Here is a 25,674-nt window from a genome sequence, read left to right on the forward strand (position 1 = left end):
GTCACGTTCAGGCTGACGCTGCCGGATGCGGGGATTCCCGGAGGACTGGTCCCTGCGGACCCACCCGCGCACCCCTCAGCCCCTGCCCTTCTCTCCTCGGGTCTCAGCGCCAGGCGGCGGGGCCCAGTGGCCGCCTCTGCGCAGCCCCCTCGCCGGCCAGGACCCAGGACCCTGCCGGGCTCCACCTGCAGCCTGCCCCGCCCCTGCCCCGCCCCTGCCCCGCCTGCACCCCGCCCCTCTACACTCAGCCCCACCCCCACCTGCCCTCTGCCCCTCCCCACTTGCACCCAGCCCCTCCCGGGCCCCGCCCCCGCCCTCCCCGCACCGCCTCCCCCCACCTACACCGCCCTCCCCCCAGCCCCCTTGTCCCGGTCCTCGCCTGCATCCCCCCCCAGGACCCCGCCCCCTCCCAGATGGTCCCCCTTCTGTCCGGTCCTCGTCCCTATCCCCCCCCGCCCCGCCCCCTTTGCTAGGAGAGGCTTCCTGGGGACAACGGGGCCCTCCCCACTTCTGAGGTACCTTTTCTCTGCTCAGGGGGCGGGTTGGGGGGCACTCCCGCAGGCCTCGGCGGGCCCCCGCTCTCCTGGTCTGGGGGGCACTCGCTGCAGTGATTGCCCTGCTCATCCAGGTGCAGTTCCACGCTGACCTTGGTCTCCACCTTCAGGCGCGGCTTGTCACCAGGCTCCTCACTGTCGCTCCCAGCCAGGCTCTCGTTGGGCCAGCCGGCGGGGATGTGGTTGGCTGCAGTGTCCGCTGAGGCACAGGAGGGACCGTCACCAAGCGGGGAGGGTCCCTGCTTGGCTTGGAGCTACATACACCCCCTAGAAGGTTCCCCGGTGTCCCTCCGTGGGGAGTCTGCATCCTAAGTGGTCCGGTCCTCCCGGAGCTGCAGGCCTGCCAGGGGCGTGCCCTCCAGGCGCTCAGGGAGCAAAGGTCCTGACAGTGGGGGCCCAGGCTGCAATCCCCCCGTGGCACCCCAACACTCTGGAGCCTCACACCGGCACCCGCAGCACAGTAGGGGCCAGCTTGTGCGGTCCTTGCAGCGGGGGTCCCCAGAGAGAACCCCCCCACCCCAGACTTCCCTGCCTCTGCTCTGCAGATGTTGAGGACAGGGCCCTCCCCTGGCCAGCACCCTGCCCCCGCTGCCCTCCCAGGCTGCTGCATCCTGGGAAGCCCCGACCCCCAGCTCGCTAAGCCCCGCTGGCTCACCTTTGGGGGTGCTGTGGACAGGGCCCCGAGCCGAATCCCACTTGTCCTCGGCCTCCACCCCGTCGTCCTCGCTGTCCGATGAGCGTGAGGAGGCGTAAGAGCTGCTTTGCTCATCTAGGGACAGCTCGCTATCCGAGTCTGAATCGTGGCCTGCAGGGTGGACGGGAGGGACAGAGGCTCAGGCCAGGGGCAGAATGGGGCCAGCTGGGCCCCGGGCACTGGGGAGAAATCGTCTCCCCGCTGACCCTCCGAATGCGACGCGGCCGCAGACTCCCTTTGAAGCTGCACGTCCAGTGACCGTGAGGCCCGTGGGCCAGACAAGAGCCGGCCAGAAGCTGTCACCCATGGCCACCCGGGAGGGAGATGCCCAGGTTGATGGGGGACCGGCTTCCAGGGGACACCTACCGTGGGGCTTCTTGGTGCTCCTGGGGACAAAGGACGAATCTGGCTCCCCATGGCCACCCCGCACTGGCCCAGAGGACACGCTGAGCTTCTGGCCCCCTTCGTCCCTAGAGAGGATAAGAGGGTGGGCTCAGCACCATCACTCAGGGGCACGACATGGCCACCCAACATCACTGAGCACCTTCGGCATGTGCCAAGATGGCCCCGTGGGGCTCTGGAAGGTTCTCTGCCATGAGAGACCCCGAGAACACACGGAGAAACTCATCAACTACAACAGCAGAGCGCCCTGGCCGGGGCCTTTCCAGCTGGCCTGGCAGCCTGCATTTGCCCCGAGAGTTGCCCCCCCCAACCCCCGCCCGAGACGAGCGAGGACGCCTGGCTCCAGCCTGACCTGATGGTGCTGTCCAGCGAGGCTGTGGATTCGCCCAGGGCCGTGCGGAACATGTTGGGCTCCTCGCTGTAGGTGTGGTTGCAGTTGAGGGAGCGCTGGGGAAGGGGACATGGTCACTGGCAGAGCAGAGGCCACCGGATACAGAGGATGGCTCTGTCCCCATGGCAAGCCCCAGTGCCAGCACCCTGACTGTGCCCCTGCTGAGCACAGAGCACATCCCCAGTCCCCCACGGTGGTCAGGGAATGGCTTCCTTCCCACAGCAACGGCTTCTCGTTGGGGTCCCACCCTGTCCTCTGAGACCTTGAAAAGTGGGGCTGTGACTGTGACAGACCCCATCTAGAGACCCTGTGCTCTCTCCCCAGGACATCAGGGATGGTGTCAGGCTCGGTGCCGCTCTCCAAGGGGGTTCTGGGATGCCCCCTCTGAGAGGGACTCCGAGACCATGCAGCTGTGTCTAAGGCTTGGTCTGGACACCCACAAGGACCCCCGGCCCCACGCAGGGTCCCTCGGGACCGCCTACTGTCAGTAGGGTGGCCCTCGTGGTGGCCGAGTCATCCGGGTGCAGCTTCTTCCCCGCGAGGACTCCCTTCAGGTGCTTCCGGACCTCCCTGTTGAGCACGCAGTGGAACAGGAGGACGAAGAGACCCTGGAGGGAGGGGCGGCCGGTCAGGGCAGGGACTGGCCCTCGGGCAAGCAGCCAGGGTCCTGTGGCCGCCATACTGCCCACCCACCTGCCCGGGAACGCACAGGGCGCTGCCCCTCCCCAGGGCTTCTGCCTGCTCCGGGGAGCAGGGCAGGGCAGCCAAGGGCCAGGAAGGCCCCCCCCCCCATGCCAGGCCACCCGTGTCCCCAACGTGACATCCGCAGTCAGCTTACTGGGAAGCCCTCGGTGTGAACTTAAATGGCCAACACGCTCCCTGAGGACACAGGTGGGAGCTACTCTAACCTGCGGAGGGAGAATGAGCCCCGCACTGGCTGGGCTAAGGACGGTGCCCTGGAGGGGTCCCTGAGGAACCCTTGGACAGAGCTGTGCCGGCGACAACAGGTTCCTTGGGGGGCGGGACCGTGTGCGGGGAGGCCTCACCGTAACCCCTGGCACACCGCCCTGCTGTGGCCCCGTGTGTCCTGAGAGCGAGGACACGGCCTGGACGCTGGGTCAAGGATGTCCCCGGGGACGCCTTCCGGGCGTTTCAGACGGGAGGGAGCACAAGTGACCCGTGGCCTCACCAAGGCTGGCCCACGCGGAGGCCGCCCGCGCACCCTGACGGCCGCCCACCTGCAAGCAGCTGAAGACGGCGAACAGGTAGTGGAAGGTCAGCGCGTCGCTGTTCACGGCCAGCAGCCCCAGCAGCCAGGTGGCGCTGGTGAGCAGCAGCAGGAGGAAGGCGGTGCGCAGCAGGGAGCTGCGGGGGGAGGGGCGGGAGTGACTCTCGGCCCCGCCCTCCCCTCCACAGGGGTGCGCCCGTCGGTCCACCCCTCCCTCCCTTCCTTCCCAAAACCATTTTAAATTTTTTTTTTTTCACCTTTTTTTATTTATTTTTGGGACAGAGAGAGACAGAACATGAACGGGGGAGGGGCAGAGAGAGAGGGAGACACAGAATCGGAAACAGGCTCCAGGCTCCGAGCCATCAGCCCAGAGCCCGACGCGGGGCTCGAACTCACAGACCGCGAGATCGTGACCTGGCTGAAGTCGGACGCCCAACCGACTGCGCCACCCAGGCGCCCCCTTCCCAAAACCATTTTAAAGCACCCGCCACCTCTCCACTCCCGCGGGGCGCAACATCACCGTCGTCACCGACCCAGAAAGTTCCAGAGCACCCCCCACCGCGCCCTGCCCGACCCCACTCTGCTGCGTCCTGCCCTGCACCTCGGCACCTCCCCCCACCCGCTGTCATCGTCCCTCCCCTTTCCATCCCCATTTGTTAACATGACCCCGGTGAGGGGGACAGAGCCCAAGCCTCATCGCTTGCCCCTCCTCCCTCAGCCCTCAGCGTCTCGACCACCAAACGCCGCGGGTCCTCCACCCCAACGTCTCCGGGATCCCCGCACCCCTCTCCCCGGGCCCCCTCCCTCTCCTCCACAATGCGCCCCAGCGCCCCTGGCCTCTCCCCACTTTGCCCTGCCCACCCACCCACGAGGCCACCCCAGTGGCCAAGCTGGGGAGTGGCCGAGGGCCTGGCCGCCGGGTGACGGGAGCCTTCCGGGGGCTCTGCTGGGCGTGCAGACCTGCCCCGGGGGTCAGTGCTGGCGCCCACTTACACGACTCCTTTCCTTTCGTAATAATGGTGCTTTCTCTGGCAGGCCACCTTTGCAGACAGGACAAAAATGACTGTGTTAACCTAAAAAAAAAGTTCCAAAAACACCAAAGTCAGGCGGCCAGCTCGTGGGTATCACTTCAACAGATCTCCAAAGACCAAACGCTTTGGAGGGTCTGTGCCTGCACCTCGAGGAGAGGCTGGAATGGGCGGCCTCACCGTGGACCTGGACGTGGAAGGAAACCCGGAATCCACAGGCCTAAGGGCAAGGGCTCGTCGCCGTGAGATCAGGCCTTCCTGCCCAACAGGCCACTCTGAGGAGCCGCTGGCCCCCAAAACCGCCTCCAGCCCCTGCACCCCACTTCCCACGTCCCGAGAATCGTGGGCTCTGCGGAACTCCCGGACTCACAATTATAACCGTTCCGATGGGCCCGGCAAAGCTCCAGATGAGGGTGTCTCGAAGGGACAGCCAGCAGAAGTCGGGGTTTCCGTAGCCCTGGGGGTCCAGGCCCACCGCGAGTCCTGGACGGCAGGGGAGGAGGTGAGGGCCACAGGCGGGAGAGGCCCCTCCCGGGGGGCGCGTGGTCACGGGACGGGCATTCCCAGCCCTGCACGCACACTCCACGTACAGACCACACACACATACGTACATGCTACATAGAGACCACACATCCACACCCAGCCATCCACACAGCGGGCGGACGTGGAGTTTTTGTGTGTCAGCGGCCACAGACGGAAGCCCGAACGGACCCGCCTCGGCTCCCAGGGAGCCCACACCTGACGGGAGACGCACCCCCACAGCGGGCGCCGAAGGCTCACACTCGTGTGTGCAGACCCAAGGGCAGAGGCTCCTCCGCTGGGGGCCAGTCGAGCTGGGTATCAAAGGCAGAGGAGGCCAGAGGGCTCGTCCGCCTGGGCCCGGGGGCGCGGGCTCACCTGACACGGGCACCTGTGTCGGCAGCGCCACGCGGATTCCCCAAACGGTGGCGGGTGCCCTGTCCAGGCCACCCCGGCCGGGCCGCTGCTCGGGTCCTCACCTGTGATGATGGCCGGGATGCCCCAGCCCACGACGTAGTAGAACCTCATGGGCCCGGCGTCGATGTTGCGCACCTCGGTCAGCATGTGGTACACGTGCAGGCTCTCCACAAAGGTCCAGGCGAAGGTACTCATGTAGACGTAGTGCAGGACGATGGCGATCACCGTGCACAGGAACTGTGCGGAAGGGAGTGCGGCTCAGTGCCAGCCCCGTGGGAGCCCGCGCCTGCGCGCCTGGGGCCGAGGGCCAAAGGGGCACAGGGCGGGGGCGCTAGTGACCAAATTGCACCACTTTGCAAACGTGAGGGTACGGAGGTCTGAGAAGGGAAGCCGAGTGAGTTGGTTTTTCTATTGGGTTCACCCGGAATGGCTGGGCATGAACAGTCACAGCGCCTCAGGCTCCCACCGTGCAGCAGAGGACAGGAAGTGAGGCTGCTGGGGAACTCGGGGGAACCACTCCTCAACCCAGATGGGTGCCTGGAGCGATCCAGCCAGGGGGCGAACGGTACGCAGAGCCTCTAGGGTTTCCATTTGAAGCTGGAAACTTGCATTTTCGTGACACTGGCTTTAAAGTTCAATAAGCACAGAGGCAGCGGTTCAGGCTGTGATGCTGGCCGTCACCCACCGCCCTGGACCCTTGTGTGGGTCTCCAGGGTCCAGCAGGTGTGGTCAGAGGGAGGGGGAGGCCCCACCCTTCGTGACCTGTCAGATAAAAAGTTCATCCTGCCTGCACTGAGTTCACAGAGCCATATACTTCCCGCCTCCCAAAAAGAACAGAGACGAGAGTATTTGCTGTTTCTGTCCTCAGCTGGGCAGGGCTACCCCCCACCCCCACCAGTGGGAGGAGAAAACCAACTTCCACAGGGCAGCCGATCCACAGGGCAGCCGAGGGTCAGCATCCGGGCCTCTCCAGGCCTTGGTGAGCCAGCCCCTTGTCCCTTCAAATGGGAAGAAAGCAGTATCGGGGAGGGGCTGGGGACACTGGTCACAGGAGTCAAGTCTCTGAGGCCACCAGTGAAAGTGCAGTGCGAGGTGCTCTAGGAGAGACCTCGAACAGCCCTGTGCCTTGGTCCAGAGCAGCCTCACAGGGAGGGGCTGAGCTGGCCAGGGGTCCCGAGGCTGGCTGGCTGCAAGATGTGGGCAGGTGCCCCGCCAGGTCCTAAGAAGCTGGTCAGGCGCTACGGAGTGGGTAACTGAAAGGGGCGAGAAGAGAAAGCCCCAGGCTCCGCCCTCTTGGCCCCACCCACCCAGCCCTTGCCCCTCTTGGCCCCACCCGCACCCAGGATCCCACCCCTCTTGGCCGCATCCCACTCCTTGCCTCACCCACATCCAGGCCCCACCCACCCCCTTGGTCCCACCCCCTGCGGCCCCACCCACTGCCGCTCTTGGCCCCACCCACACCCAGCCCCCGCCCCCCATGACCACCCCACTCCTGGCCCCACCCACACCCCCGCCCCTCCCAGCACACCCACATCCAGGTCCCGGGGGCCCTCCTTCCCCCAAACCCCGCCCCTCTTGGGCCCACCCACTCTTGGCCCCACCCACACCCAGCGGTGCCCCTCCTGGCCCGACTCCAGGCTACAGGGCTACGACTACCCCTCCCCCAGGCCACAGTCCGCCCCATTCTGTCCAATCCTGGCTGCTGCCCCATCAGCACAAGCTCCCAGGTTCCCAGGGGTCCCAGGGAGACCCCACCCCCACCCCACCCAACAGACACAGGCGTAGGAGACACAGGGCCACCACCCTGACCCACACTGAAGGCTGCTCAGCTCAGGTGCCAGCTCGGTGTTCCCCGTGGGGAGCTCACCAGAGCACGGACGGGCTGGGCACATAAGTGACGCCCGTTGCCACGTCAACCTCCACAGACCAGGTTCTTCTGAACCCCGGAGACGTGGGAGGAAACGATTTTAGCATTTACATTCGTCAAACACAGGACAAAGAAGGAAACACAGCATCTTAGGTTATGAGTGGGCATCCTGCCCTTTGCCTGACTCAAGAGTCAGGAGAGGGGAGAATCTGCCCTTAGCGATGGGCAGGGCCGTGGGGATGCCAAGGGCAAGCCCGGGGCAGGGGAACCCCACACCAAACAGCCCCAGCGTGCCCCATACGCAGAGCACAGTTGGCTCAGAAAAGGAAGGACAATGAGGTGGGCTGGCGTGTTGCCTTAAATAATGTGAAAAGTAAACCCACAAAAACCACCTTTTGAAAAAAAATTTGTTAGAAATACATTTCACAATTTAATGGGGCTCTACACGCACAGACTTCTGCACTAAACGTACTACCTTCTGCAGAAACAGAACACAGACAAAATGCTAATGCACAATAAATCATTTTAACCTGCCAGTGATCCGGGAGATGAAACACCTCGCCCAGAGATGGGCCTGCGAGTTTGCAGAAACCCCATGAAACCCAGGCGCCGAGCCAGGCCCCTACGTTATGTGCGGCTGGCACTCCTGCCCTCCCGGCTCCCCAGTGCGCCGCTGGCTGAAAGCTCATTCCTGGCAGGGGGATGAGTCAGTGCTCGAAATAAGCGGGCGGCCTCCCTGCGTTTCACACGTGCTACTTAGCTGCAAGGTGCGGCCCGGCCGACTCCACATTCCCCGCTGCTGAGACCACTCAAGGGCACGCTTGAAGGGCTTGGAATGAGTCATGTGGCTTCCCACCCAGAGCCTTCACCTGTCTGATGCGCCGATAAGGACCTGCGCTCGGGCAGAGGCGCACCTGCCCGGCCGGATGCCCAGAAACCCCTGCCCGGCACCACCCTGGGGCCCTCCCCCCAGTCCAAGGGGCACCCTGGAGGGCAGGCTGGCAAATGCTTGCGCGTCTGTCCTCTGCCGGGCCGCTGCTACGTGAGTCACTGCCGCGAAGTCCCTGAGGCCTTCAAGGCTGTCTGCCTGTGACACCCTGCCTCGACCTCCCCCCTTCCTCCTGAGGAGGTCGGGCCGCCTGAGGGGGTCTCAACAAGGAGGAGGAGGAGCCCAGGCACGCAAGGGGCCCTGACCACTGGGCTAGAACATTCTATGTCTTTTTATATATGCCTTCTTCCTCCGCTAGGACTGGCCCATTCGCATACATTTCTTTGTCACTGGCGGGGACGCCTCCCCACGCACCTCTCCACACTCTCCCCAGCCCCCAGCGGCGTGGCCAGCCACCGAGTGTCCCTCTCACTTGGTGGCGTCCTCCCCTCCTTGTCCCCCTTCTGGAGACCTAAGGCACCTTCCCTCCGGTCTCTCTGTGCACTTGGCCCCGACGCCCGCCGTCCACCCCGTGCCTGCTGTCCTGGTGCTAGGCCTCCATCCCGTAGACGCAGGACAAACAACCCCACCCTGGCTGTGACTCTGCCCTCCGGTCACCTTCCTGCCATGCAGCCCCGGTCATGGCTCTCCACAGCACAATGCCTGGCGTGGCCCCTAGGGCTCCGGTCGACACCCAACCCGTCCCCACTCATCCTGGACCCCTCCCACCGCATGGTCAGCCCTTCCCTAACCGGGCCCAGCCCCCCACCGGCGACCATGGCACCATTTGGGCACGTGAAACTCATAAGCCGCGATTTGCGTCCGCGTCGGGAAGGTGGGCTCCACGGGCAGGGACGGGAGGGCCTGTGGGATCTGGGTCTCTGGTGGGTGTGACAGAGTGACAATCGCTAGGTCCCTGCTGCAAGGGGAATGAAGAAGCGGGCCCCATGTCACCAGCAATTGGTGGCGGTGCCCTCGGAAGGGCCCAGTGAGAGAGAGTGAGGGCTCACGGCTCGCCCTGGCAGAGATCGGGGTCAGGCGAGAATAACCTGTGCGCTTCCCGCCCTCACTGCATCCGCACGTGTGGTGCTCAGCTGGCCTCGCGTCTCCCCAGGGCTATCAGGGTCCCCACTTTGTGACGGACACACAAGGGAACACGCACAGGGCGTGCCGTGTGCCTCCAACAGTCCCTCAAGCTCTCGGGTCCTGGCTGCTCACCTGTGAGAAGGGATGCCCCCAACTCCCGGGGCCCCAGGGGGATCCAGTAAGCCCAAGCGTGTGTGTAGAGCCTGGGCACACAGCCTACACCTCCACCCGTGCCCGCCGTGGGCATGCTGTGCTGTGACCCTGGTGTTCTACAAGTCCCCTTTGTAGAAACGGGAAACTGCTTTGCCCCCAGCCGGGCGCTGCCTAAGCCACAAACCTCCAAGATTCCCTGTGCTTCTCCCTACTACCTGTCACGTCGGCTGATCCCCACCCCAGCCCCCGGGGACCTTGCCGAGGCCGGCAGCCCGTCCCTCCCTCCGCCCCGACATGTCGGGGGCTAAGCTCTCTCGCATCCTACAGAAGGCCCACCGGCCCTGGGCCCCCGCTGGCCTCAGCTCACCTCCCACTCTCCCTCCTCCCTCCAGGCCAACCCACTCAGCGTCCGCGCCGCGGCCACTTCCCCTCGCTCCTCTGCGAGTTACGGGCCCCGGCCTTGGAGAAGGGTGGGACCCGCAAGGAGAGGGAGCAGAGGGGCCTCACCGGGTTTCCGGTCTGGGTGATCCCGATCACGAAGACCAGCTGGGAGAAGAACAAGGCCCCGATGAGGTTCCTGTGAATGCCGTGCAGGTTGGAGCGCAGAGTCCGCACCAGCGTGAGGAGGACGAAGGCCACCAGCAGGGCGGTCAGGGACAAGGACACGGCAGCGTAGGTGACGATCTTCAGGGGCAGGACCTCCCCGTGCTGCGGGCAGGTGGGGCGAGGCAGGAGAACGTAAGGGCCCCGCTCTGATGGGAGGTTTTGTACAGTAAAGGCTCATTAGCGCAGCGACTATCACGGACGGGAACCAACGCGACCGTGACGTGGTTCCCAGGCTGGCGAGGAACTGAGGACAAAAGCCAAACGAATCGTTGGGGGGGGGGGGGCAAAAGGGGACGGGGTGGTGGGGGCACAGCTCGGGGAACGGACGGTCCACTTAAACGTGGCTAAGGCAGTGCACCGGCGTTGTGTGTGTTTTGCCATCACGAGAAACACGAGCGCAGATGAAACAGAAAGCCTCGCACGTAAATCCTACTCTCCAGGAGGTGCGGAGCCCGCCTGCCCCAAATTCTGAGCCGAGAGGGACTTCTTCCAGACAGACCCTCACTTTACGCAGCAGGCAGATGTGCCCCAGCGGCACGGACTGCAACTGTCTCCTGTGCTTCTGCAAAACGGGCCGTTTGTCCAGGGCCCGGTGCCCGGGCGGAGTCTTGGCACTTGGGAAACGACCAGCTCCGGCTCTCCAGTAACTTCCGGAAAGCGCTCTGAACTCACGACTCGAACAGAATTACGAGCCGGGCCACCCAGGGTAAGGCTGGGAGCCGGGACAGGGTTGGGACCGGGGCGCCGAGGGCTCAGGGCTCTCTCCTTCTGCGGCCCGTGCAGGTGCAGCACTGGGGAGGCCCGGAGGCTGCGTCCGGCTGTCGAGAGGGCCCTGGCCCTGAGGCACCGGGGCAGGGAGCGGGGAGTCCTATTCCCGTTTGACTTCATGCCCCCGAACTTCGGCTTTCCCCACCTGTTAGTCTGCTCCCGGCAGTGCCCAGCTTCCTGGCTCGGGGAGGTCCCCCCCATCCCGCCCCTAGGTGGACAAGGGCCACTAATAACTGACCCCCTCCAGGTCAGAACCCAGGGCTCCCTGCTCCTAAGTGCCACCTGCTCAGAGCAGCTCCACCGTCAGGGGAAGGCTTGGGGGCACACCCTCCCCTCTTGTCACCCTGGCCGCCATCAGCAGCAACTCACACGGCTGTTACCCTCCCAACAGTGGGACACAAACTTGGTCCCCTGCACACCAGAGGGCCCTCGGGAGGGACAACGGCCTGGCCTCCCAGGACACATCCCAGGTCTGAAACAAAGGTGACAGGTGATGCCTCCCTTCTGGCTCCAAGACACCAACGTCCACACACGTCTGGGCCCAGGCTGACCTCGCTGTCATGCCTGCTGGGGGGCCTGCTGCTCTATTCACCCCATCCACCTTCAGGCTGGCAGAGGCCGGCTTGCATTCCTAGGCCGTGGAAAATGCGAGGAGGTTAAACATCAGCCGACCTCCGTGGCTCCTGACCGAGCCCCCTCCTTTGAGTCTCCGGGGCCAGCACGCGTGTGTCGTGCTAACGGGAGACCCTCGCTTTGTTCCGGCCAGCCGGCTCTTTCCTCCCTTAAAATTTAAAGCGGGGTAGAAACAGGGGTGCCTGGGTGGCTCAGGCGGTTGAGCGTCCGACTTCAGTTCAGGCCACGATCTCACGGTTCGCGGGTTCGAGCCCCTCGTCGGGCTCTGTGCTGACGGCTCAGAGCCTGGAGCCTGGAGCCTGGAGCCTGCTTCCGATTCTGTGTCTCCCTCTCTCTCTGCCCCTCCCCTGCTCGTGCTCTGTCTCTGTCTCTCAAAAATAAATATCCATTAAAAAAAACTTTATAGGGGCACCTGGGTGGCTCAGTCGGTTAAGTGTCTGACTTCGGCTCAGGTCACGATCTCGCGGTTTGCGGGTTCGAGACCCTCGCCGGGCTCTGTGCTGACGGCTCGGAGCCTTGAGCCTGCTTCGGATTCTGTGCCCCCTCTCTCTGCCCCTCTCCCCTGCTCACATGTGCGCTCTCTCCCTCCCCACCTTCTCTCTCTCAAAAATAAACATTAAAAATGAATAAAGTAAAATAAAATAAAGTGGGGTAGAAAAACACGGAGAATCCTGCTTTGAAGTAAGGGTATATTCTAGGGCCTTCTTCAGTCTGAGGCTCAGGGTCTCCCACCGTGGGTTTTAATTTACAGCCGGGCTCTTTGAAAACTCTTTCCAAGGAGTTTTGTTCTGGAAATCCTGGCAGACTCTGGCCAGCCCCCCGAAACACAGGTTTTAACCGTGGACTGGGTTTGTTGGAGATGCCCGGGAGGGAAGATAGGACTCGTTGAGGGGGCAGGTCTGGGGGGAGGCTAACTGTGCAAAGGGGTTCATCCCTGGACACACTCGCCAGGTGGGCAGGGCTGCCCGTGGGGGCCGCGCCCACCTCTCGTCTGGAGACATCCATGAGCACTGCAAAGCTGGCGGTGTGGCTGCACTGGCAGACGACGTGGGTCCGGTTCCGGGACAGAAGCTCGCAGCCCTTGGCCGACCACCCTCCGGTCCCCCCGATGCTGCAGAGGAAAGGCAGGCGTGAGACGGCTGCTTCCTCCAGGGGGTCTCCGAGGCCCAGCCGCCCCCGTGGGAGCCCGCGCGGCATCGTCGCGTCGCCCGAGACAGAAGCCACGGTCACCCTCTAGGAGGACAGCAGCCCCTGGGACCGCGTGGACACTCTCCCTTCCCTCTCGTGGCGGGGGAGTGCCTCCACCCTCTGAAGTTCGTGGTTTATGCATCATCTCGCAGTAAAACTTAAATGGGGATGTCTGAGGTCACCGGACGCCCCTTTTGTCAGAAATAACAGTGGTTACAATGGCCGCTTTGTACTTCAGACTTCTTTTGAGTCTGGGTGGTTTATGAAATAGTGTCTCACGCTCATTTTGCCCTCTCATCTGCAGATTGCACAACGTCTTATGGCAGTGCCCGGAAGCAGGGGCCGATTATTACCCCCGTTTTACTGATGGGAAACCCCAGATGACTGCGGGCTGCTACAAGGGTGTCTCGGGCTCAGAGAGCGCCCTGCCCTCCCTGACTCTGGGAAAGTCAAGTAAGTTCTCTGATCCTTAGCGTACTCCCCTGTGAAATGGGATGTGAAGGCTAATACAAGTTTGTCAAGAGCGCTAAGATCCGGGGATGATAGGTACCACAGAAAGCAGCCAGAGTGTAATTAGAGCTGCAGCTAATTGCTGGGATTCAATCGGGCGACCATGAGAGACTGCCGTGCCTAACACATGCCAAACAGACCTTCACGCTTCCCTCGCGGTGAAAGCGGGTCCTTCTTTCTCTCTTTTGTGAGCCAAGCGTCTATTATACTCCAGACACGATGCTGGCTGCTCATTAACCAGAATTTGGGAAATCAAGGAGACGCAAGGTCTGTGTGCAGCCGAGCCCGTGGCCCAGGGGGAGCCCCTTGCAGGGCTCTCCCTGGGGACCAGCTCCCAGCACAGCGCGGCTGGAGCCCTGCCTGGCGGACACCTTCTCCATCCACGTGAACCACGACGTTAGGGAATGTCCGCGAGGCGCAGAAACAAACCCCCGGATGCACAAAATTCCATCCTCGTTTCATGGAGGCGGGGGGGAGGGGGGGGGCGGGTATGGCCTCCGAGGGGGTAAAAGCAGCCCCAGCGGCAGCTGGGTTGATCTCACGGGCGGGCAGGTGAGGTCGGGGACCGCTGGCTGTTAAAAGGATGCCCCCCCCGCCCCCAACCCACACACACACATCTGGGACTTTCTGCTGTCGGTGGAAGGGGCCCTGGGCCCAGTCTCGGACTCCTGCCTCGTATGCGCGTCTAGAACGAGCCCCTGCCTCGTCTGGGGACGATCAGGCACCCGTTAGCTGCCGGATCGCGGAGTCCAACAGGTAGACGGCGCTGTCTCTGTGTGGACTTTCCCGGGGGACGTCTATGAGCATCTGTGCGCACGTGTGCACACGGGTGCCTGTCTGTGTTCCTAGCCGCATATATCCGTGCACACACAGATGTGCACGTGCCTATGTGGGACCGTGTTGGGGACTCTGACACCCCCAGGATGCGCCCCCTGCCCCGTAAGACACTCTGCCAACAGTGTTGGGGGCTGCAGCAATGACCCCCCCCCCCAATAAACGCAGAACTCTGGGGGTGGGGGTGGCTGCCGACTCCTCGCGTCACCCTTACGTGATGGAGTGGTTCCAGAACACGCAGACGGGCTTGGTGCGCTCCTCGGTCTCCAGCAGGGTGTGCTCCACCAGGACGGGCCTCTCCAGGGGGCTGGGGAGCGGGGCCCCCTCGCTGTAAACCACGGCGCTCACCACCGGTGTGTTAATGACCGGCCGGTTAGGCAACCTGGGGGCGTGGGGAGAAGCGGGAACCAGGGGAAGACACTCAGAAGACACTCGTCTAAGCCCTGTGCCCCAGGACACGCCCCAGGGACACCCGGGGCGGACGTCTTCCCAGGAGGGCAGAGCTGGAGCCTCAGCCGCTGCTCCGGAGAAGGGCCCGGGCCAGGCAGCAGCCCCGCGACGGCCAGGGCAGGCGCGGGGGACGTGGGCGGCACGTCTGGGTCAGAGGCGGACTTCGGACATTTAAAAATGAAGAGAAAGATGGGGCGCCTGGGTGGCTCAGTTGAGCGACCGACTTCGGCTCAGGTCACGATCTCGCGGTTCGTGGGTTCGGGCCCCGCGTCGGGCTCGGGGCTGACGGCTCGGAGCCTGGAGCCTGCTTCCGATTCTGTGTCTCCCCCTCTCTCTGCCCCTCCCCTGCTCACGCTCTGTCTCTCTCTCTGTCTCAAAAGTAAATAAACATTAAAAATAACTTTTTTAAATAAATCAAAATGAAGAGAAAGAAGGGGTGTGTGCGAGGGTGTCGCTGCCCTTGCGGAAGCCCTGGAAACAACCGGAGCTCGGAATAATTACACCTCACGGCAGAATCTCATCCGGCCACGAAGAAGGAGGAGTATGAACACCGGGGAGCCAGGGACACGTGTGGAGAATGACACGACGGTTGGAAAGCAAAGCCTCGGTGGCGGCCCAGCTCTGAGGGGGGCCACGAAGCCCCCGTGGGCGGCGTTCATTTCTCCAGGCAGAAGGGGGGCCACCGGCGGCCCGGGGCACACGGGTGTGGGGGGGAGAGTCCCCCGGGCAGGAATTACGCCGCGGAGTGCAGGGCGGCAACGGTGTCCATCGAGGCACGAGCAGGGTGTGTGCTGGGGAGGGGGCGCTCCCGGCAGAAACACCAGGGAAGGCCCCGCCCGGAGACCCAGAACCTTGTCCCCGGGAGACCGCAGGTAGCGGTCTGCGACCTTGCACCAGGGTCACGGGGTGACGTCCTCAGACGTTCGGGTGGCAACTTAGGAAAGCCTTACCGGAGGCTGCGGCGGTCAGGGTCATAGTGCTCGGGCAGGAGCTGCCCCAGGGTCCGGTAGATGATGACCAGGGCGACGGCGAAGCGGCCCGGCTCATCGGGGTGCCTCTTGCGCCTCCTGAACGGGGCCTCCCTCTCGGTTCCGGGCCCCGGGGGCGCCGTCTGCGGGGCAGCCTTCCGGCCGGCCGGCCTCACCGTGGGGCCCTCTGCAACGAAGCAGATGGTGAGGATGGGGGCCGGACGCCTGTGTCCCCCCCAAACCGCGTCCTACGCGAGCAAGCAAATCAGAGATTTCAGGGGAAGACAGCAGGTGGCTCCTCAAAAGGTTTATCATGGAGCCCCACGTGACCCCGCCACCCCACTTCCGGGCACGTGCCCTGAAGCGCCAAGGCAGGGAACACTCTCGGTCCCAGACGTGCTCTGTACCCACGGCGGGACAGGCTTCGGCCTCACGGGGGAATAAAGTACCACCAGCAGCCACCACGTGGACGAGCCCGGGCCACACGATGCTCGGAGGGAGAAGCCAAGGACTGCGCGATTCCCCTTCCGTGGGCACCGGGAAATGCACAGCCAGTACAAGGAGGGCTCCGGGGGGCCGGGGCCTGAGTGTCTCGTGGGGAGACACAAGGTGAAGGTTCTAGGGCTCAGGGTGACGGCAGCTGCACGAGGGCGGATGGACAGAACACAGCTTGAACTCTGCACCCAAAGTGCTTAGGACAGTACGTTTTGCGTGTATTTCAAAATATCGCGTGCTGACGGCTGATCCCTTCCCCCGGGGGGCAAGGGTCTCTGCCAGGGCTGCCCCACAAGCACGCGGGAGGGACAGGGTGCCGTTCGTGTGGGTCTGCGTCCCACACTTTTATCCCATGTGACTCACGGGCGTGTTTTAGGTCATACGTGCTCCAGGGATGCAAGACGTCAGGTACAGACCACGCCAATAAGTCAACACACGTATTATGGGGGCGTAGACGCTTACAATTTCTTGCCACCGCCTGCGGCATGGAACCACGGGTGCCAGAGACCCTGGTCCAAACCTTCCCCAGTCCCAGTGTCCACACGGGATCACAGGAGGGGCTATCGGCCCTGCCCGTCCCACCGGCAGAGGGACGCTCCCCTCCGATGCTCTGTGAACCTGGCCACACTCGCCCATGTTCTCAACGACTGACAAAATGCCCTTGGCAGCATCTGGTGCAGACGTCACCCCTGCAGACATCCAGACCGCCCAGCGCTGAGCAGTCTTGAGCACGGGCTCCAGGGAGACAGGAGGGCCGAGCCCTGAGGGCAGGGGTTCTGGGAGGGGCAGAGCCCCGGGAGACAAGCCTGTGGAGGGGCCGCGAGGTGTGGCGGGGGCGGGTCTCATCCCTGCCACCTCTGGAGGGGGACACTGCACATGGAAAGGCCCCAGCCCAGAACAGCTAACTCATCCCGGCAGACTGCCATCTGACCGACCGATGTCTGGCCCTCTGAGAGGGCACCTTCAAGCTCCTGACCCCGCCCAGGGTCACTGACTGCTTCGCAGCAGTGTTTAGTCCCATTCAGGCTGCTCAGTGACATTGGCTTTGGGGGCGGGCAGGGCAGGAGGCTCCCAGGGTCTCGAAGGTCACTGTTTTCCGAGGTGTGCACTGAGTGGCTTTCCGGAAGGTCCATGCAGGAGGCCGAGGCCGGGCCTCCTCACCGGGCCAGCTGCAGGGCCTTACCACCCACTCTGCCTGCTGTGGCACACTGGTCACCCACCTGAGCCGCCCCCAGCTCCTCCTCTGGCTGGGGGGGAGGGCAGTGCCGGCTGCAGGGTTCTCTGAGCGAGAGGGCCAGGCGCTTCCCCAGGCTGGGTGACCCTGCCCGGGGCGTCCACCCGAGAGCCAGATGCCCCCCCAGGGCTCAGACTTGACCTGGACGGATGTGACTATCTTCATACAGCAAGAACATTCACGAGGACTTCACTCCTGGACGACCCCACGGAGTGGGCACCAAATAAACACGCTGACTCAGTTCCCCCTGGTCCTGCCTGCCGCCTCTCTTCTAGTTGCTTCTGGAACGGTCCGGCTGCCGGCAGAGGCTCGCCAGGGCTCTGTCCTCCTCCTCCGGCAGGGCTGCTGCCTCTGGGGAGCACTGCATCACACTAGAGGCCGCCGGGTGCACTGGACAGCGTCCCGGGTCACGGTGGCCTCCTGGGAGCGTCCCGCCCCTTCCCAGTGTCTGCTCTGGGCCTCCGTGATTGGCTGGCTCCAAAGCCTCAGATTCTCCTACGACTTGACTGGCTCTCTGCATCTCTAACTAACCAGCCGGCTAGCAAGTGGGTCCCAGAGGCTCCCCTTGGGCAAGGCATCTGGGCCACGGGTGGGTCATGGCACGGGGACAAGAGGGGCCCGGAGTCCAGAGCTGGGACAAAAGCCCGCCTAGGGGGCAGTCAAGGCAAAGAAAGATTGGGGCCAAGGTGGGAAGGTCAGTGTCTGAGTCAGGCTGGCAAAGCCGAGGCGGCGGGTGAAAGGTGGGCAGAGGCCAGGCCTCGGAGCCAAACCCTAGGGCTCCATCTAAGTCATCGTCCTGTAGGTGAGGAAGACGGTCTTCCAGGAGGGACAGAAGCAGACAGTGGGACACCAAGGGGCTGGGGGGCTGGGCTGCACCCCCTCCACCTCCTGCAAGCTCTCCCCCCGGGAGACCCGCCCTCATTTTTGGCTACGGGAGCTTAGGATACTTTTCTCTGCCACGTGGTGAGCCAGGTGTTTGCAGAAACTGGAGGGCGAGGGAGGTCACAGGAGCCAGGGGCTGAGTCTTGTCATCAGCAAAAGAATTGGCGGAGTTTACTACGGGCTGGTGGTGTAGCTAACCGACGAGTTGAATAAGACACCGCGTGCGGGGCCGAGGGGACCTGCGCATCGGCCGGCGGCTGTCCCAAGGCCAGGAGGGCAGCAGGCGCCAGAAGCTTCTCTCACGGGACCTTCTAAAGCCAATTAGGCTCCCGCGTGTCCACTCCTGATGCCACAGGCTCCCAGAGAGAGGATGACCCAGGGGTCAGTCCAGAAGCAGAAACACCGACAATGTCAGGGAAAGAGCCTGCTTTTTTAGGGCAAGGTAAGACACCATATTCGTAGGTACACGTACACGTCCCTTCCGAGGGCAGCTGTGGACAAACTGCTGAGAGCTGGAAACCCAAATGGGTCCCCAATTATTTGAAAGGTGGGGTCAGTGTCAAGGTGGCCCCTACATCAGAGGACCTGGGTGACTCAGGCGGTTAAGCATCCGACTTCGGCTCAGGGCATGATCTCACAGTTTATGGGTTTGAGTCCCGCATCAGGCTCTGTGCCGACAGCTCGGAGCCTGGAGCCCGCTTCCGATTCTCTGTCTCCCTCACTCTCTGCCCCTCCCCTGCTTGTGCTCTCTCTCAAAACTAAATAAACGTTAAAAAGAATAAAAAAAAAAAAGAAATGACCCACCGCGGCCACTGGGGTCTGACCCCAGCCATCACCCCGTGCCCGGCTCCCCGACTCAGGGTAGGCCTGTGCTGCAAACCCACACGACACGCTTTGCTACCGAGAACCGTCTTGCTCGCTGTCGCAGGACCTTGGGAGGAGCCCGCCCACTCCCGCAAGGGGGGCCCCCCAAGGGCAGCCGCGGTGTCTGCGGGGCTCTACCTTTCCTGTCGGGGGGTCTGAAGAAGTCGGCCGAGAAGAACACAGAGGACTCTAACTCCTTCGGGAACTCGTCACGAACGTCCTCGAACCGCGGCACCCTGGCTCCCGTGAAGTTGAACGTGTCGAAGATGTCCACGGCAAGAACTGTGGGGACAGGCCACCCTTGTCATCCATCCCCCACTCCCGCCACCGACAGCTCCCTCGACCGTCACCCTTTCCAAACCGCGGAGCCGCGGCCCCGACCGATGAGCTTTCAGACAATCTACTTGTAGTTTTCCGCGTTCTTTAAACCCGCCAAGAGTTACAGAGCGCGAGGGCTGCACGTGAAGTCAGAAATCACGGGGCGCCGGGGACCGTCTGGCTGGGGTCTCGGGTGCAACGTGGTGCAGAAGTGGGGGGACCCGAGCAGAGTCACCTCCTGCCCCCCCCGCCATGATGTGTCACCCCTGCAGCTACCGTGCCTTGCAGGTTACGCGGACAGATTGCCGCGGAGGCAAGAGAAACCGGAACTGTCTCCCCGTCTGGCAGAGACAGGACCCCAGGGCCACGGACTCCTGTTTGCTCTCGGGCGCTGTCAAGACTGAGGCTGTTGGGGCGCCTCTCTGTTGGTGCTGGTCTCCTCTGCAGTGAGAGGCCTGGTGACCAACAGGCCACAGCTACCCCGGGTGCCCCGGGGCGACCCCCAAAGTCAGCCCATTGAGCCGTCTGTCTGGTTCAACACCCCCCGGTATGAAGGGGGGATCGCCAGCCACCCACACAAGCAAGGGCTGGGCTCCCGCCCCGAGTCCACTCCTGCCCCTCCTCCAGGGCAGACACAAGAACGCCCAGCACATTCACCCTTCTTCCGTGCCCCCAGTGGTGCCGGGGTCCCGAGCCCGCCTCCACCCCAGCACAGGGCGGGCCGAGTCGGGGGCTCGGGAAGGGTCAGACCGCACGAACATCTGGTGAGGGTGCGAGGGCCCCTCCCCGGTCAGCCCCAGGGTTCACGGCAGGGACGCCACTTCTGGGTTAAGGCTCAGTCAGGCCCTTCCGGTGACGGATATACATAAAGCAATCCCCAGGGCTGCCCCGGTGCCCCCCACCTCGGTGCTAATAAACATTTTCAAGAAGAGACGAGGGCCCCCCGCCTGTAGGGAGGTGGCCCCCGCCCAGGGGCTTGCCAGCTCTGTCTGGGTGGGTGTGGAGGGGGCCTTGCTCCCCATGAAGGAAGCATTTAAACCCTTGGACCTCAGAATGGCCCGTCCTGGGCGCTGGGGTGACTCAGTTCGTGAGGTATTTGCTCTGTTGACCGTCAGCCCCCGACTCGGGAAGGGCAGACAGATGCTCCCCCATCGCCAGGTGCCTGGCCAGCCTGCCCCTCATCCTTCCCTGGGTCTGCGCCCCCCCGGCCTGAGCCCGGAGGGCTGGGCTTGCAGGCAGACCCCACACCCGCTTCCCTAGACAGCCTCAGAGCCAAGTTCTGGAAGGACCCCCACGGTCCAGCCTGCAGCGTTTCACCTCAGCTGCCCCCGATTCTCTGGGCGTGAGAGTGACGTGTGCGTCTCCCCGGTTCACACACCGGGACGAGGGGGGTCCTGTCTCTCTGCGGACGAGGAACCACGGCTGGTGACCCTTCCCTAAAGATGGCCCAGCAGGGGCCACGCCTGGAGCACAGCGCGCACCCGGGCGGCCGGCGCCCTTACTCATGTTGGTGGTGACGACGACGAAGGGCCTCAGGTAGGTCCTGCGTACGTTTCGCGCCACGTTCCCGAAGTAGGCCTCGAAGCGCTTCAGCAGCTGCACGGCGCCCGCCTCGCCCCGCTGGATCTGCTCCCACGCGGCCTGGGTGTCCGGGGCCAGGAGGGCACTGCCCGTGCGGACCACGTCCTGCTCAGACAGACACACAGAGGGCGCTCAGGCAGTGAGCGGGGCCGAACGGGCGCGGCCGGGAGCACGCCGGCTCGGGAAGGCCTCCAGCTCGCCCAGACCAGGCCGGCCCAGGCTCAGGGATGGGGAGACATCCTCCCTGTTTTCCGTGTCAGAGGCAGGAGCCACGTGTCACGGAGAAGCCTGCTGAGGGCGTCCCCACGTCCCTCCCACGACACCAAGGGGACAAGCCACGTGGAGGGCCCTCGGTTGCATCAGAACTCCACCCCCCACCCTGCCGCCCCCTCTGCTGACCATGTAGTGATGTGGCCCAAGGACACAGAGCGGGTTACCCTGTGGTGACAGTCCTGACCCCCCCACCCCGACGTCTCAGGGTTTAGGTGACCCGGGCTGTCCATAGGGGCTCCGGGATGAAAACCAGGAGGGGAACTTCTTTTTGCAAACAATCAGAAATAAGAACAAATTCCACTGGCCCAAACTGGGGCTCGGATTGAAATGCAATCAAGGGGGCCCTGCCTTGCTACGGATGGAGAGGTTCCCTGGGGGCTCCGTGAGGATGAGAGGATCCCCGGGGGCTCTGCAGGATGGGGAGGTCCAGAGAGGAGTCCGGAGGAAGCACGGGTGACACTGCTCACCGCCTGGCACTTTACAAACGTCGGGATGAATGAGCATCTCCTCACCCACCACTCTAAGCAAACGTTACTTAGGGGCCAGTTACTCGAACAGAAAACAGGACGTTCTTCGTAGGAGACATCGTGTCCTTTGAAAGCAGGCCCTCGAGGTGGGAGCACAGACTCTGGAGCCCCCTTACAGGCTACGTGCCCTTGGCGCTCTCTGCCTCAGTTTCCTTACTTGTAAAATGCGGCAGTAACCGTGCTAAGTCACGGGATGTGGGCGTGAGGGGCCGAGTCACTAAACCACACGGAACGCGGGTACTGAGTGGTCAGTGATCGGCGGCCGTGACTGTCCCCACCACCAAGACCGTGACCCGCCCGTGCCCTCGCCAAAATGCCCCTAACACCTGCCATCGGTCTCACGGGCCCCCGTGCCGGCTCCAGCGCGGAAAGTGAAGTTTTGCCCTGGGGATGCTGGGTGCGGCGACCCTGAACGGCTGAGGGCAGACCCCGGCCGCCCACCCACCCCGCAGGACGCCCGGGCCCAGGCGCGTCCTCGGCCTGCGGGGCCTCCCCGAGGGCTCCCTGCTCCACGGCCTCACCTCGTGGAAGTGGGCGTCCCGCGTGGCCGCCAGCTCGAAGCCCTGCTGGCCGCTCTCGTGCAGCAGCACGCGGCCCAGCAGCTGGTAGGCCGTCCGCACGTCGTTGCCGAAGAGCGCGCCCGTGTGCTGTGTGGCGTTCCGGAGCGCTCTGGCCAGCCACAGGGACCGCTCGCCGTCCATCTGCGTCTCGTTACGACTCAGCTTCTCATTCTGGAAAGAAGGGGGGGCGCCCGAGACGTCCGCACAGCTGCCATGGCTGCTTTGCTCCTTCCTGTCACTCAGGAATCTGTTCCCTTCTGGTAAAAGCTTCCTCGTCAGACGAGGACTTTAAAAGTCCAAAACCCCAAAACGAACTTTGGTCGTTAACTACGGAACCAGAAAGGAGGGACTGTCAGGCCAAAAGGCGCTGGAAAGAGACCACCAAGGGAAGAACAGAGAGCGAGACGCGGGGACAAACGGGCGAGATCGGGGGCAGGGGACCGGAATGTGGGGACTCTGCGTTTCCAGATCTAGGTGCGGGGCTGGACCCGACGGGAGGAGCAGCCACGCCCGGCTGTGGGTGCCCAGAACAGACGCGGGTGCTGATGCGCCCAAGCCATGCCCAGCCCCTGGCTGGGGCGATGCGGAGGCCTCGCACCTGCCCCCTCTCCTGACCCCACTGTGTGCACACCCCCTGCCCCCTCCCCGAGGCCCGGCCTACCATGGCTTTGAGCTCCACGAAGGAGACGGTGGTGCAGTTGAAGAGGTCCGGGGGCAGCCAGCCCTTCTCCCCACTGCAGTGCCGGACTGCATTCCCTGGGGAACGGGGAACAGAGAGGAAACCCTGAAATTCCAATTGTTAATTACGCTCATTTATCTGAATGCACGCAAATCCCGTCTGTTCAGCGGGGACGTGAACTCCAGGAGCGAAGCACAGCCCTGGGTGGGGCCGGGGCCCGGCAGGTGCCACGGCCACGAGGCCCTCCCAACCTCTCTCCCCTCATGCCAGGGGCCATGTGGGCCGCCCAGCGATTAGGAGCCAACATGTGAGCAAGTCCACGAAAAGAGAAATCGGCTCCGTCGTTTGCCAAATGACGAGCGTCCGTCTGTCCGCATGCCTGCTGCGAATCCGACTCTGATGCGTGGTCTTACTGGACCTCCCGACCCCCCTCGGGGCGCGGACGCGGCTCCCACCCCCATATGACAGAGAACCCAGCGCCGGGAACAGCGACGCAGCCTGCCCGATCCCGGCCACTATGCCCCTCATGTCTGCGTTACAGCCTTTCCAGCTTTCGCCACTGACAGTTAAGGGAACAAAATTTCGTCAACGCAGAACGTCCCGTGAGTTCCCATGCTTCGGCCAAGTCTCCCGTAAGCCACGTGCCTCGACCAATTTCCTGCCTGGAACGGATGCCACAGGCCAAGGCACTTACCCGTGGATCCCTTGGGGCACTGCACCGCGGCCGGCTGCCCGAACTTGGTCTGCGGCCACCAGATGCCGGCCTCGAATGCTCTGGGACACCCGTTGTAGATCACTGGAGGACGGGGGAAAGAAGGCCACTCAGCCGGGCGTGGCCATGGCCGTGGCCGCGAGGGTGCACAGGGCCCCACCTGCTGCACCCGTGTCGAGAACCGGACCCCTGCACTTTCCCTCATCAGCGTGAGAACGCGCGAGGGCGGGGCCCTGGCTCTGACCCATGCCCTCCGCGAGGGCCAGGTCACTAGAAGCTGCCGACCCGCCCCAAGCCCCGGGAGTCTTCTGTGCACACGTGGACGCACGCACGCACACATACGCCCAGCAGCCTGTCCCTGCGACGTGGCCTGCGGGGTTCAAGGGGCAGCTCGGACCTTCACAGCCGAGCATGGTGACCTCGGCGAAAGGGTTGTCGCAGCGGTTGCACTGACGGCCGATGACGCCCGACTTGCAGACGCACTGCCCAGTGTCCATGTCGCAGGCGCGGCTGTGGGAGCCGTGCGGGAAGCAGTCGCACGGCAGGCAGGCATCCTGGTCCGGGGGCCTGTAGTAATTCTCCTGCGAAAGCCAGAAGCCGTGCGTGGGACTCCACACACGGATGGGGTCTACACCTCGATTCTTCGGGAGCACGTCAACGTTACAGCGCGGCTCCTGGGCCTCTCTCTGCTGCCCTCCACCCACATTCCCCCGCCGGGGGCTTCTTGGGCACCCGCCATGGCGGACGGGCAGGTGCAGTCTCCAGGAAAGCACCTTTCTAACTTCTTAGCAAAGACTTGTGGGAAGCCTGCCTATCTGTCCTAGAAAATACTGGATTCAAATGGAGACTGAAGGACAAGGATGGCCCTTGCAGCGTCTTTTTTAACCGAGAGAAACCAGAGGCCACCTAGTGTCCACCACTGGGCAGGTCAGGGTGACGGCCAACAGCACGGGCTTCAGATCACAAAGTCCTGGGTTTGTGCCCATCCAGGCTTTGACTGGCCACGCTGCCCTTGCGGGGTCACTCAAGCGTCCCCGCTGAAGACTGGGATGGGGCTGTGACTTGGGCAGAGCCACGGCCAGTGTCCGCGCTCCTGTGTCAGGAAGGAGCATGGAACTGTCCCCACCGTGTGTGTTTTAGCGTCTTGGAGAAGGCCCTAGAATGTCAGCAGTCGCCCCCGGAGGGGAGATGGGTGTCACCGTCACCTCTCAGATGCTGTTGTGCATTTTCTGTAATTTCTGATGAGAACAAATCCCAGGTACGTTTTCCCCAAATACCCTCCCCACCTTCCTCCCACAGATGACCCGCCCAGTCTGGCTCCATGTGGTTGGCCCGGTCCTGAGCTGCTCCGGCTGGAGCAGACGTAAGCGTTTCAGGAGACAGCGTTCGGTTTTTGGAAGCACCATGGTGCACGGGGGACGTTACTGATGTTAAACGGCCACGAGTACCTGTGAGGGCCATTTCCCTCCCTGGGTGGGCACAACCCTACGCCCTGGCAGTTGCGACCTTCATCAAGGGGGGCAGGTCTCTCCTCTGGGTTTCAAGTGACCAGCGGCTCAACATAGCAGTGTAGACACGATTCTGAAGGTGTGTGGCATTTTCCAGGACGGGGGGGGGGGGGGGGGGGGCGGTCTCCCACGGGCTGTCCCAAGAGCACTGTGGCTGACTGGCACCACGAGGTGACTGCACCGTGCAGGAGAATGACAGACACCCCAGGTGGGGTGCAGGCAAAGCTTTTCATAGTTCAAAAAATATTTTTAGACATTTATTTATTTTTGAGACAGAGAGAGACAGAGCATGAATGGGGGAGGGTCAGAGAGAGGGAGACACAGAATCGGAAGCAGGCTCCAAGCTCTGAGCCATCAGCACAGACCCCGACACGGGGCTCGAACCCACAGACTGCGAGATCATGACCTGAGCCGACGTCGGCCGCTTAACCGACTGAGCCCCCCAGGCGCCCCAAAGCTTTTCACAGATTAAAACTTACAGCCATCACGGAGAGGAAATTTGATAAAAGACCAGGAAAGTAGGAGAATGGCAATGGTGGGAGGGTGAGCCAGGCTCTCAGAGACTGTTTCCGGTTACCAGCGGGGCGTGGGGCCAAGGACTCGGGTTCCCACGGGCCAAACCAGCGCAGGGATAAAGACCAGCCCAGGTGTACTGGGGACATCGGTGAGTCGCGATTTCCCGGGGCTTAGGGCTTGAGCACACGTGTGTGTATGTCTAGGTGGATGTGTGTGTGAGTGCGCGGGTGTGTGTGCACGCACGGGTGTGTGTATCTATGTCCAAACAGACGTGTCCCTGCACTCGCCCATCCCGCGGGGC

At 63.4% G+C, this 25,674-nt stretch overlaps 1 protein-coding gene across 1 annotated transcript in view; it reads right to left on the bottom strand.

Annotated features, from left to right (window-relative positions):
* Positions 1–25,674, bottom strand: part of CELSR1 (cadherin EGF LAG seven-pass G-type receptor 1) — a gene marked incomplete at its 5' end in the record, with an annotated part of 137,268 nt that overhangs the window by 2,963 nt on the left and 108,631 nt on the right. Inside the window, 19 exon segments of the mRNA XM_049626733.1 lie at positions 520–753; positions 1,210–1,359; positions 1,615–1,718; positions 2,003–2,097; positions 2,524–2,649; positions 3,280–3,406; positions 4,263–4,342; positions 4,668–4,780; positions 5,296–5,470; positions 9,775–9,975; positions 12,259–12,385; positions 14,021–14,188; positions 15,207–15,411; positions 18,838–18,981; positions 20,520–20,703; positions 21,920–22,129; positions 22,620–22,714; positions 23,332–23,433; positions 23,747–23,930. Coding sequence (XP_049482690.1) covers positions 520–753; positions 1,210–1,359; positions 1,615–1,718; positions 2,003–2,097; positions 2,524–2,649; positions 3,280–3,406; positions 4,263–4,342; positions 4,668–4,780; positions 5,296–5,470; positions 9,775–9,975; positions 12,259–12,385; positions 14,021–14,188; positions 15,207–15,411; positions 18,838–18,981; positions 20,520–20,703; positions 21,920–22,129; positions 22,620–22,714; positions 23,332–23,433; positions 23,747–23,930 — 2,824 coding nt within the window.

The sequence above is a fragment of the Panthera uncia genome, chromosome B4, assembly GCF_023721935.1.
Source record: "Panthera uncia isolate 11264 chromosome B4, Puncia_PCG_1.0, whole genome shotgun sequence".
NCBI classification, from domain to species: domain Eukaryota; kingdom Metazoa; phylum Chordata; class Mammalia; order Carnivora; family Felidae; genus Panthera; species Panthera uncia.